Below are 12,604 nucleotides of genomic sequence, written 5' to 3'. Positions count from 1 at the left end.
AAGTAACGTATAAGTCAACTTGTGCACATCTCCTCTGATGTGGTAACTATCTTCAAGTTTGGAGCTCTAGCTTACCCAAACTAAGTTTTGCCTGTCACTGAAGTTAATTTTTTTAACATTCTTTTCACAAGATGCGTGATACCTGACAAGCCACATCTTTACAAGTGCAGTTCTTGCAGCTATAGCCACAAACATTGTGTATGTTGCTCATTATAGTAAGTATGCTTCAGTTTGGCAGGAAAGGCTACAGGAATTGTTCAGCCTAACTTCTCTTTATTAGCCAGAGCATGGGAAAGGTGCCAATCTTCCACTGAATCTGTCTTCACCACACTGCTGATAGACCAGAGAAACAGAATCAGCTTCATTTACCTGTCTTTTCTGCAGTTGCTGATTTCAGTGTCCTTGTGTCCCAACTCTGTTTGTACTGCATCCAGAACTGCCTGCATCTTGCTATGAGAAGCTAACATGTGCTCCAGCATCACTATCACCTTACTGTTGTTGTCCTTTGCTGCCTCCAGCTGACGCTGCAAGTTTGCCATCTGCAGTACAAGAAATCATCAGGCAAATTAACAGGAAAATCACCATTTATTAGTTTGATTCTTTAATAACTAACTAGTGCTAAGAGTATGCAATGGTCCTGATCATGGAAAGGGTTCTCTCCAAGTACATGAACTTGGTCCTACCCTTGTTTTAAGTCCAAACTTTGTGGTACTTTTTTTTTTTTTTTTTTTTTTTTTTTTTTTGTAGGAGATGAGTGGATTGGTTTGGTATTATTATTATTTTTTTTATTGACAGTTCCAATACTTCTGAACTCTGGGCACCTAGGAAACGCCACAAAGGCACAAAGCTAGGTTTCTCAACAAAATCAGTTGTTAATTCCTAATTTGTTTAGCCTAAGTTTTCACCTACATTGTTTTCAAACAAAAAACACATGAAAGACTTGGTCCTTGTTAATTTTCAGCCATTTCTTCATTGCCATCAACTAGTTAATTGAAATTAACTGTCTTTATAAATTGGATGTCATGGTTATCACTCACCACATTAAAGTTTCCTTTGTTAAGCCCAATAGACGATAAAGTTTTCAAGAATCTTGGTGAGAGAACATTTATTTTATCCTCTGGTTTTTCTCCCATGTTCTTTACAGCATTCAACAGAATTTTCAGGCTGACCATAGGATTATCTCCACATTCAGAAGCAGAATGTCTTGAATGTTTGTATCATTCAAAATGAACTTGGTGTGAAGTAGAGGGGAGAGTACAAGCACGTAAATTGGATTCCATAACTTCTTCTTTTGAGCCTGCAGCTGACCTAGCATTATGGTTATAAGATTTCTACCGCCAAGAACTTGCTGGGGATTTTCTTCTTTTTGGTGCCATTTCCACCACAAAATCCATCAGCTCTCATTGGCAGTGTAGATGAGAGTACAAGAAAAAGTGAGAAATTAATGAAATACTCTCTAAAACACCTATTCACTCTAACAAATAGATACTATGATTTTATTCCCAAGTTTACATTAATTCGAGAAGACTTTGTCTCATGTAGGATGTCTTAAGGCACACTAAACAGTTGAAGCTCTCGTCTGTGATACTTTCCATAGCGTGTTATCCAAACCTGCACAATTTCCCTCTTGTCAGCAGCGAGACACAGTGCTGATAGACCTGTGTCTCCTGCCGTTGTAGCTCTGCAGTGCCATGGCAGCCTCCTGGCTCTGAGCACCCGCCTGGGCTGTACCTGCTATGGGAGCTTTCTACAGCTAGTTCTCTGTAACTGAAAAGCAGCAGAACTCTTCCAAAATCTGAAAGTGTTCGGGTTATAGATTGCAACTATTGACATAATATCCAATTCCCTTTGATTTTCTGATGATGGAGAATTGAAGTAGAAGATAAATATTTGATTCATTTTGCTTTCTGGAAACAGCAAAAATCAGACCTCCTGTTTTCCAGGCAAACGTCCTAAACGTGGTTATATCTTCTGTGTAATTTCTAGAGTATGGCATGTAGATTATGGATATGATCAACAGTTTGTCACTTTCACCTTCCTTGTTTTTCCAACAACATACGTATTTTTTTCCCAACAACAAATGATATTGTGATCACTATTCTAACCTATAAATTCAAGTAACTGTCTCAAGATGTCTGTTCACAAGGAAGAATGAACTTATAACAGTAACTGTTCTTTACAGACTCCTATTGCTTCTCATTTACCAAGCAAGCTCCTGACAGCAGGCTCCATTTCACTGTCTTGTATGTACAAGCTTGGTTTCACTGTCCAAGATAGCACAACTCTTCTCTGTGCTTCTGTCCATTATGACTGAGTGAACAGACTGAAGCAGAGGAACTATCTGCCTTACAGCAACATCGCTAGGCAAGTATTATCTGCCACTATTTGTTCTCTAACTGGAACAAATGATAAATCGAGAAGACTATCGTTACGGTCTTGTAACCTGTGTGTTTTCTAGCCTGAAAACACATTATAAACTTGTAAATTTTGTGATTTTCATGCATGAAGTTTAGCTGAGCTTCCACAGTTCTCATATTTTAATGAAAAGGTTCTGTTTTCACCTGGAGACTAGGATGCTAAAGTTAACATTAAATGTGTTCTCTGTTCTTCAGGGAAAGGTGTGTTGAATCTGATTTCTAATGGCTATGTTAGTATTAGTTAGTCTGACCCTAATTCTGAGGAGTAAGAAGTTCTCAAAGTTGTTTTTCCTTAGTGTATTTGGTCTCTGTGGCCACAATGCACTTGCAAAGCTCGCTGTTGTTTAAACGTGCATCTTGAGAGACACTACAGTTATTCCTCCAGCTTCTGCACTCCAGTTTTAAGAAAAGAAGTGTGACAAAATAGCTCAGCTTCTTTTTAGTGAAGAAAGGGAAAAGCATTAGCTTGACTGCAACACAGAAGCGGAGCAATATAGCAATTCTTCTTTGCCCAGAGCAAATGTTTTATTTTTCTTAAGTCCCATAGTAGCAAGAGCAGCAAGTGAAACACTTTTAACTTATCTTTCCATAGAATTACTTCCAGATTAGAATTAATCACCTTGTTCTAATTTAAGTATGTTTTGGATCACTTTCTTCTATCACTACCGTGAGACCTAGGGCTATTGCATAAATGTAGCTTTCTCTAATAACCACTACATATTCTGTGCTGGTTTTAAAAGAACCTCAGATATTTCTGCACTGCTGCCACAAATTCTGACATAGGTCACAGTGAAGTAAAAGCTTTACCTCCGGCACCTCATTTACTGTCCAGCTAAATAATATTTAAGAAAGCTTATGTACACTGCTTATTTTTGCTTATCACCACAGTTTGCCTCCCTCTGTATTAATTCCTATATTTCGTAAAATGTTCTACGTTTCTAATCTTTCAACCAATTTTCTACTTGTATTTTTTTAATGCCTCACTGTGGTTCTTAGCTATTCAACTGTTTTTGTACATTAAGCAACTTATATATCACAAATCCTAGAGATGCTACATCAACATCATCTTGCCTTTATCTATCACCCAAAGGCAGTAAGTGGTATGAGCCAGATGAAAGATGCTTTTTCCTACACAATTCTCAAAATAAAGTGTTTGTGTAGTGTCAAGAACATAGAAAGACAAATAAAAGCTTCCCTCCAAATTAAGTAGTGAAGAGCTCAGGTTAAGCAGTCATATATAAACATAAAATAAAATGGAGTTTCCCCTGTGAACTGACAATTAGGACACTGACAGGTACCTGAAGTTCTCCTTTGCCACAGGACAGTTTATTCCTGCTGTCAGTCAGCTCTGCCAAGACCTGTTGTACCTGTTGCTGGGCATACTGAGGAAAAAAGAGCAGAAATTACCATTCTGTAGGAAAAATAACATAAAAAACAACAAAAAAGGGTGTTCAATGTCCTGTCTCTCCATGAATATTTTAACTTTTCCCTGTTGCTTCAGGTAGATATTTTCCACCCCTTACACATCTTACCTGCTCATATGCCCATGCAGCCAAATGTTCCATTAGCCCCCCCTTTTTTTTTTTTATTTTCTACTTCCAATTTGTTCTTTCCCTGTGTTATTTCATTTCCTATTGTCCTTATCTGTCAAAAGAAATATTACATCATTGTTATCTAAAGCCTAGACTCAAGTAAATACTGCACATCTTCCGTACCGTTGATCAGAAGGTCACAAATCAACTCTGAAGTTCAAAAATATCTGCCGAGCTGTCCTGTCCTCACTCCCTCTTCATGCTCCAGAGAGGAGGTGTTGTAAGTCAAAATACAGAATTAGTAGGAAATAGGAGGGAATGTCACATTTGCCACTACAATAGCAACAAATCATCTTTCTGAAAGCAAAGCTGGTATGTAAATAAGAATTTTAGTTAGGAGGGTCCTAAAGCAGCCTTCAAGAAAATAACTTCAAAATAATTTTTTGTACCTGCTGTTGAAGATCTTCCTTTTCTGACAGACACAAACAGAAACATAATCATGCAGATTCTAAAGGTGCAAAGGTATATCAATGCCCTACTTGTCAGAGAAGCAGTTGTTCACATCCTGTCTCTTGAAGAGGACACTTTCAAAAAAAGCCAAGTCAATTAAGTTTTGGACTTTCCAGCCTTCACCTTGGGAAATCATGAACAGTCATCTACTGACTCAATTTCCTTCACTAGAAGTTGTTCATTAGCTCGTGTTACCGGAGGGCACTAAGTGTTGCTGGTTCTCTTTGTGTTGTTTGCTAGAAGGCAGCTGTTCATTCTGAAGGGCAATTGAAACAGAGCATCCATTAAAAAATAAAAATAAAATAATAATAAAAAATAAAAAATAACATCATGTCAAGGCACTTCAAACGTATCAAGTTTTTGTCTCATCCCTATTTCCTTTAAGTTACTGCCACATTACTATTTGGCAATGTATTACTATATATTACTATTACACTTCTAAGGACCCGACATGGCTCCTGTAGTACAAATCTCTTGCCACCATGTATCTTAAAATAATAATCAGAACAGTACCTGCTCTAACTTTGCTTTTAAAGTTGGGGGTAACTTCATATCTTTCTGAGCTCAATTTTTTTGCCTCTGCTATAATTAATCTCGATGCTTCTGAACTTAAAAAAGGTCTTCCTACTAGAAGTGGTATAATTCCCAACACAAGGAATCCATTCCCAGCCCTGCAACACTGCACATCTGAGCTGACCTTTTACTTCCTCTTCACTGAAACTTACTCTTTCAGAGACAACTGGCAACACACGTGGTCCGTGCAGAGGCAGTAAGCATACCTCTTCCCCCATTTAGTACCCAGCTGACCAAGGTCCTGATCTTTCTGTAGTACCAATAGTAGTGTTTCTCTCTTTTCTATGCAATACTTGTGCTGTCACAACTGTGTTTTGTGGTCAGTTCTAGTTGTCCAGGGAAAGCACTCATCATTTTTTTGCTATTTCAACAGAATACATGTAAGAGAGTTAATCTTTCAATAAATACGTACCCTTAACTGATAAAATAATTAATAAAATCAGACATTCTGCTGTTAGTAGCCTCAGCTGCATTTGTCCGCAGAAGAATTATGCCTCTAAAGCGTGGTACGTTGGGAAGGCCTCAAGTTCTCCCCATTCTCATTTCTATTTAGCTATTTTCCTCGGCAGTGCTTGTTTACAACTTACTTTTGCTTCTTTGTCAAGCTGGGAGTGATACAGTTCTTGGAATCTAAAGATTGAAAAGAATATCAGGACAGATTTTGCTACCTGTTTGGTAATTTAAAATGGTGACATTTTGATTTAATGTTTTAGTTTAGTTCTTGAATATGCCACAAATATATAAGATTTCTAAAAAATGCATTGTTCTTTGATACTTTTCTTTAACTTCAGTATGTGACTTTACAAGCTTCCCTGCACTGACAGATAACAACAGGTCCCTGATTAAAGCACAGATCTAAAAGTTGAAGCGTTTTTGGTGGAATTGGAATCAACCTTTACCTTAGTTGTGAAGACGGAAGAATTAAGTCTCTGTTACTTCAGCTGCGATACCCGTTGTTGAGAGGCGTGGGGCCCACCGGGAGTTGTAGTTCCCGTGTTCCCACTCCCCACGCAGCGGCCCCTCACGCTGCCCCCGGCCCCTCATGCCGCCGAGTTGCGTTTTAAGGCAGGGAGCAGGCCTGGCTTTGTAGCCTTGTGGTGAGAACATCCAGCAGTGAAACGGGAAACATGCTGCCTGAAACACTAAAACAATGCTGTGAACATTAAGCATTAGATACTCTGAGGACTTGAGTCAAAGTATTTAAGATATCCATACTAGAGATGTCAAACTTTCCTTTCAGTTTTGGCAGCCCAGCTGGCTTCAGAGGGGCTTGAAGCCCGTGTGCTGAACAGGGCCGAAACACCCGACTGCCAGCGCAGATGTACTGGCTGCAGGACGCCGAGGGGCAGCATCCAAATACCTGTCAAGGACCTCTCACTGGGGCTCGTCTTTGTCTGAAGCTTTAAATATGTTGAGGTAAAGCACACCCGTGTGAACTGGCTTGTAGAGTATGTTGAGATTTTATTGGAAATTAAAAGTAGATTCAATTTTATTTTTTAAAATTGAAGTCTATCTGTAGATGGCAGCAAAGAGCAGCAGTGTTGGAACATCTTAAACTGTGCCTACACATTTTATAATTTGTGCTACTGCAGCTGGTGAACATCCATTAATACTGACAGCACCTTGTCTACTGGAAGGTGTCCCTGCCCATGGTGTGTGTGTGTAATTAGACTGTCTTTGAAGTCCCTTCCAACCCAAACCATTCAATGATTCTATGAAAATTTTGCATTCTGTTGATGGATATAATTGGTTTGATGTTAAGATCTTTTGGCATCACTGTTTTGTTTTGGAGGAAGAGTTGCAGCTTTTCTGAGCAAAAAGGATGACACTGAAGATGGGGCTGCACTACATTTGATCACTAATGTGTGTGTGAAAAAGAGATTCTCAGCTGATGTAAAGCTGTCATTGCTCTGCTTGAGAATCCACGCTGGGAAGACTTTTCCTGGGGGATGTTGCCAGGAGAATTGTGAAGAAGTGTGGGATGTGAGGGAATTTAAAGATCACCAGGGAAAAAGGGGGATTAAAAATGATTAATTAAGTCACTCTTAAGTTTCTCACCCAAAATAGAGATGCATAAATAGCATTGAATATTAAAAATAATGTTGTTTTTATTGTATAGTATTCAGGCAACTATTGATGTTGTCCTTGAGCTGTTCCTTAATTGGAGCACATTGATACAATGGCAATGCCTAGCTTTATGTGGTAGAATACTGTGTATATGAAGTGAGAACATAAAAGAGCAACTGTTATGTAGGTCAGATTGAAACTATATTTCAGAGATGCTTTCTGAGCTGAGGTAAGGTAACAATATTTGACAGAAAGGTAGTTAATTCTGAAGGTACTGTATAAATTTTGCAACAAACAGATCAAAAGGTATTCTTAATTTGTTTGTACTAAAAGAACTGATTGATCTGAGCTTCTTCACATTCATTATTTTACTTTCAGAAGTGGCTGTATAGTTCAATAAGAGTAACTTCACATAAAAAAGTAGGAGTAAGAAGTATACATCAAACCGTCTGTAGCATGTTTTCCACAGAAAACTTTTAAAAAGAACACTGTGATCAAAGAAGTGAATGTTGAGTGCTGAAATTAAACAATTTTGTGTCCCTTTCAGCTGCAAATATCCTCCCTGACAGTTTCATGGTAGCCTTCAAAAATAAACCCAAAATGCCGTTTTCTTTTATTTTTAATAGTGTTTATATGGCAATAAGATTTGGGGCAGGCACCACGATGATGACAGACCTCCTACTTTTTTCTCCAAATCAGTATCATCTCCTCCATAGTTTGCCACCTACGTATATGCCTGATGGAATTATCAGTGCTGCACAAAGTTGCAAAAGTTGCAAGCTAAAGTGGGATGTAAGCATGTTTTTTTAATGTGTGGTTAATAACACAGGTGTACTTTGTTTCTTACCAAAACACCGGTGCTTTGTGTGACATACAACAGATCACATATCTCAATAAAACTTTAAATTTTACACATAATTATGATTTTTTTTTTTGCAAATTATACAAAAAAAAAAAAATAGTATCTGATAATGTATAGAACATTTTCATTATTTTAGCAGCTTTTATGGCTGTAGCTTGTTGATGGCACCAATCGGCTTTTCAGTCTTATTTCCAATTTTTCAGGGAATAGGGTTTTCCATAGGGAGTTTTTCCATATTCTAACAGAGTTCACTGCTTAAAGGTGCTGTTACGTTTTACTTTCCTGAAATGTCATTTCTTTTAGTTTTAGCCTTTTTACTATTCTGATAATTGATAACTTATTTTAATTCCGACTTTGATTTACCATATAAAGATAATTGCATGCCACAACTGTCATTAATCAACAGAGTTTTATTCCAGCATGTTACATACGTCCCCCACCGTATTTTTGTCATTTTTTCCTGAATTCTGCTTTGCAGTAGAACTGAAGTCTTTGTTCAAGGTGGACTCCTGAGCTGCCAGCACTTCTGTAATACTTGTAATCACAAAGACCTCTCTTTTGGATTCCTTGGGTTGCGTGTGAAAATGCTGCAGCAGTAGGTGGAACTTGCAAGTTTGAATTGGAAGGTGGGATAAATCGAATCTGCTAAATCAGATCTGTTTGTGCATCCAGGTTAGCATACTGTGAAGGAGGATGCTTTGTAGGAGTAAGAACCTCAGCTCTGTGGTCTATTCCTATCATTGCTGTGAGTTTGCTTTCTACTAGAGTTGTTTTGATTAATTTGTCCTCTTCTTTTAGTCTACCCTTTTCATTGTAAGTTGCAAGCTGTATAAAGTGTTAGTTGAATGAAGGAAACTCTTCAGAACCATTCATGTCTCTTCATCTTGTCTAGCATGTTTTATCATTAATGGGATAGTAAATCCAGAGTTTGCCTGGCCTGTCCTAGTGCAGTCCATCACATTTTAATTTAAATCTTAAGCAAACATTTTTTTTTTTTAATTATAGTCCCTTGCACACTAAGAAGGCTCTCAACATAAATACGTTGAAAGCAGTGTTTCCTGATCCATCCTTAAAAGTCTTCTGTGCTGTTAAGTCTGCAAAACTTAGTGAGAATTGAGGTTATCAGTATATATTACGTTACTTCAATATTTCTCCTCTTTTGGTTTTCCGTTCAATGCTTATGCAATCAGTATTTGAAAAACAAACACACTAGATATATCATGTACAATGATCTGCTTATGAAAGTTTGTAATATTTTCTAAAAAGGATAAAAAGCAAAACTATTTGTCAGCCTTTTCCCCACTGCTTTTACAGACGGAGCAAATAGTATTATTCTCAAACTTTGTCTTAGTGAGTATTGCAATACTGAATATTAGTATTTCTTGTCTGCAAATGTGTATGTGAGAAGTGTGGAACACTTCTAAAATAACTGGTATTTAATCTGAATTCTATTCATTCACTTGAATGAGGATTCAGTAAGATGACAATTTAAGTGGTATATTGATTTCAAATCTGAACTCTCACTTTTGGAAATCGGGAAACAGGCTACAGTGCACTCGACCAAGGGACAATCAATATCTGGAAAATGTGTCAGTTTGCTGCCCAACTGCTCTCTGAGAAGTCTGCAAAATTTGGGCTGACATCTCCTCCTGTAGGAGTAAGTGAAAAATCCCATCACTTTAAATAAGTAATGTTTTTATGGCACTCAGATTTACTTCAGCAAGTAGTTATTAGCCAAAGTACAGTGATGTAATTTTTTTTTTAACTTCTGTGTACAGTACTAAGAAATTAGGAGGACAAGAAACAGTGATGAGATTTTGATCTCATTCCTGTTCCACTGAGCTAAGGGAGCACAGAATCAGCTTCTGTTTTAATTACTTTATATCAGCTTATCAGTCCAGCCCAATATCTTCATGGATTTAGCATGTAAAATCCTAATGTGGCATTAGATATTCTTACATTTTCACCTTTCTGAGACAAATGCCCCCTTTTCAGACACTGAACTAAAATACTGAAATCAAGTGAAATCAGTGGCCTTGTACATGTCAGATTAATGCATAAATTTCAATAGATTTAAAGGCATATGATAAATCCAAATGACACCTCAAACACTCAAACATGATAGTCCTGCAATGACAGAAATGTTTTTCATTATTTGAATTGCCAGTCTTTGCATGTCTTCCACTGCAATCGAATGAAATCATACCAGAACACTTGGTACACTTACAGAACAGGGACTTACACTCCTGCTGAGAAACAATATTGCATGTAAGCACAGTTGAGTGAATTCAGCTAGGTGTTTGAATCCATTTTAAACAGATTGTCAGTAGTACTCCTATGAACAGTAACATTCCTTGTTTACATCCGTGTAACTCAAAAAATGTGAAACAATTACATAAATTTATGAAAATGAAAGAAAAATCTGTTCTTGATATAATTCTGTCTCTTCTCATGCTTTTGGCACTGTAAATGTTGATTTTTTTAAATGTAAGGAAAACATCATATGAAAACAAAAATATTTATAATGTTTTTTAATGTTTGTTTTCCATGTTATGACTTTCCATATGTTTGGGAAAGGAAGGGGCCTCTGGCTATGTGGATGAAAACCTCAAAGCATGACCTGTATTATCATTGGTTTCAGTTGTTAACTCAATAACAGTGCTCTTAGTAATACATTTTTTTCTTATTTTTAACTTCAGAAGTTGAAAGCTTTAAATCCTACTTAGGTGTTTTTTATGAAATACAGTTAAACTCTGTGTGAGGGTTTGCCTCTGCCTCTTGTCTTAATACCAGTGACACATCAGTTTGGGTGATCTGCTGGCTTACTTGAGAAGTGCAGGAGTCTCTAAGGATAACGCGCTGATGAGACAGAGGTACATGACTGGTATCACCTGCACGTTGTTTTCAGTTTCTTACTGGAAAAATGACTTCCCCTGGAGAACATGTAACAATAAGATAACAGGGATGCATAGAAAACGAAGGAAACGTTGTGTTTTCTAGGAGGGACACTTTGTATTTTAACATTCAATTTTTGAGTTTGGGAATTGTTTGTGCAGTCCTTACAGAGAATATTTTTTTCCTGAAATAATCAAAAGTCAGCATATGTTTTGGGAAGGGGCTTTGTGCCGTGCTCTCTTGGAAGTGCTGTGCTATTTTTCTGCAAATAGCCAGGGACTGCTGCATAGCTTTACAGAGTGTGGCCCAGATCCTGGGAGCTGCAGACTGACACGTACTGTAAACCAAATGCACGCACAAATGGAGAACACAGATTGCCTTTTTTTTACTTCAAAATTATTGTGTCCACTGTGAACAGAATTTATTCATCAACGGGAGGAAAAGTGTCATTTATCTGCTTAAAAATTATGGTAGTCCTGTACACACCAGAGACTGGTGATTATCTCTTAAAACAATTTGTACCAGTAGCAGTTATTAATGCGGTTAATGCTTTTAGTTATCTAGAGTAGCGTAGTTTAATTGATACTAAAAAGTTAACGTTCAGCAAAATATATCACTGTTTAATATCATGAATCTCCTGATGTTAATTAATTTATTTAAGCTTTATTCTAATATTAATTGATTGATTTTTCCCTAGTGGCTGTCATTTTTGTTGATGTACTTATGAAAAAGTGCTGGTCTCATTTAAAAGGCTCAAGTGCATTTACAAACAATGCAGGGTTTTTTGTACTTCTGATGGTGCAGTATTTAATTAAGTTAAAATGCAATTGCCCTGTATACTGGCTTATAAAATACTATTTCTCCCTTTAAACCTTGTTTCCTTAATGGCTGATGGATTTTATATTTGTAATTCTCTGTCAAACTGCAACCAGCATCCTTATAAGTGCTCAGAAAAGGTATAGATGAATATACACTATTTAAAGAGAACACTGATTTTTTTTCTTCTAAAATTGACCTTGGACAGCCTGCTCACACCATCAAATTGATGTGCTTCTCCTGATATTCTGAACACAAAGAAACAGTCTAGCACTGGAGATTTTTTAAGTGGCTATTGCTGCATTTGGTACCACTCAGCTGGGCAAATGCATGCACTGTTATTTGTGCAAAACTCCATCTTTACTGTAGGCAGCTCTCACACAGGCCTTTTGCTTTCTTTTGTGTTTCCTTTCTGCAATGCTGTACTTCAAGCACTACTGCTTTGGGTTTTGTTTTGTTTTGAGTGGAATTCATGAGGTAAGAAGAGGGGAACTCTTTGGGAACGTGGTCCCAGCAATTGTATTCATCTTCCATTCTTATTACTAGAACAAGTAGATTTTTAGTGCTTGGAAAGGATAAGAAAATGTCTTATGAAGGAATGAGAAATTACCATTTTTGTATATGTAGGAGTTGCTTTCTGCAGGTGGTTGCTGAGGGTACAGCATTGTGCTTGTCCCAGCCAAAGCTCTTGTACAATTTTTTCAGATACTGACTTATAATTGAGCCCACTGAATATTTATGGAAAAATCTGTGGTACTACAAACCCCTGTGCTGACTTTCTCTTTGTACAGGTGAAAGCAGAACACTGCTGTTAAATGAGTTGATTTATAGCAGGAAGATTTAAATAATATTTTGCCAAACTGAAAAGCAGAAAGCAAGCCTTCCTTGCAGTTAATTTTGTGCTCGAGTTTGGGATTGCCTGCCTTGAATCA

General features: G+C 37.3%; 2 protein-coding genes across 2 annotated transcripts in view; one reads left to right on the top strand and one right to left on the bottom strand.

The window, feature by feature from the left end:
* HECW2 (HECT, C2 and WW domain containing E3 ubiquitin protein ligase 2) overlaps window positions 1-12,604 on the top strand; it is a 192,688-nt gene that overhangs the window by 5,681 nt on the left and 174,403 nt on the right. The gene's annotated exons all lie outside the window — the stretch shown is intronic.
* The window catches only part of CCDC150 (coiled-coil domain containing 150), a 31,364-nt gene that overhangs the window by 4,093 nt on the left and 14,667 nt on the right, over window positions 1-12,604 (bottom strand). The window contains 5 exon segments of the mRNA XM_068686719.1: window positions 370-545; window positions 1,002-1,203; window positions 2,351-2,454; window positions 3,716-3,799; window positions 4,399-4,421. Of these exon segments, the coding sequence (XP_068542820.1) occupies window positions 370-545; window positions 1,002-1,203; window positions 2,351-2,454; window positions 3,716-3,799; window positions 4,399-4,421 (589 nt within the window).

The sequence above is a fragment of the Anas acuta genome, chromosome 6 (genome assembly GCF_963932015.1).
Source record: "Anas acuta chromosome 6, bAnaAcu1.1, whole genome shotgun sequence".
NCBI lineage: Eukaryota > Metazoa > Chordata > Aves > Anseriformes > Anatidae > Anas > Anas acuta.
The sequence above is the reverse complement of the archived record's forward strand: the minus strand, read 5'-3'. Positions and strand labels throughout refer to the sequence as shown.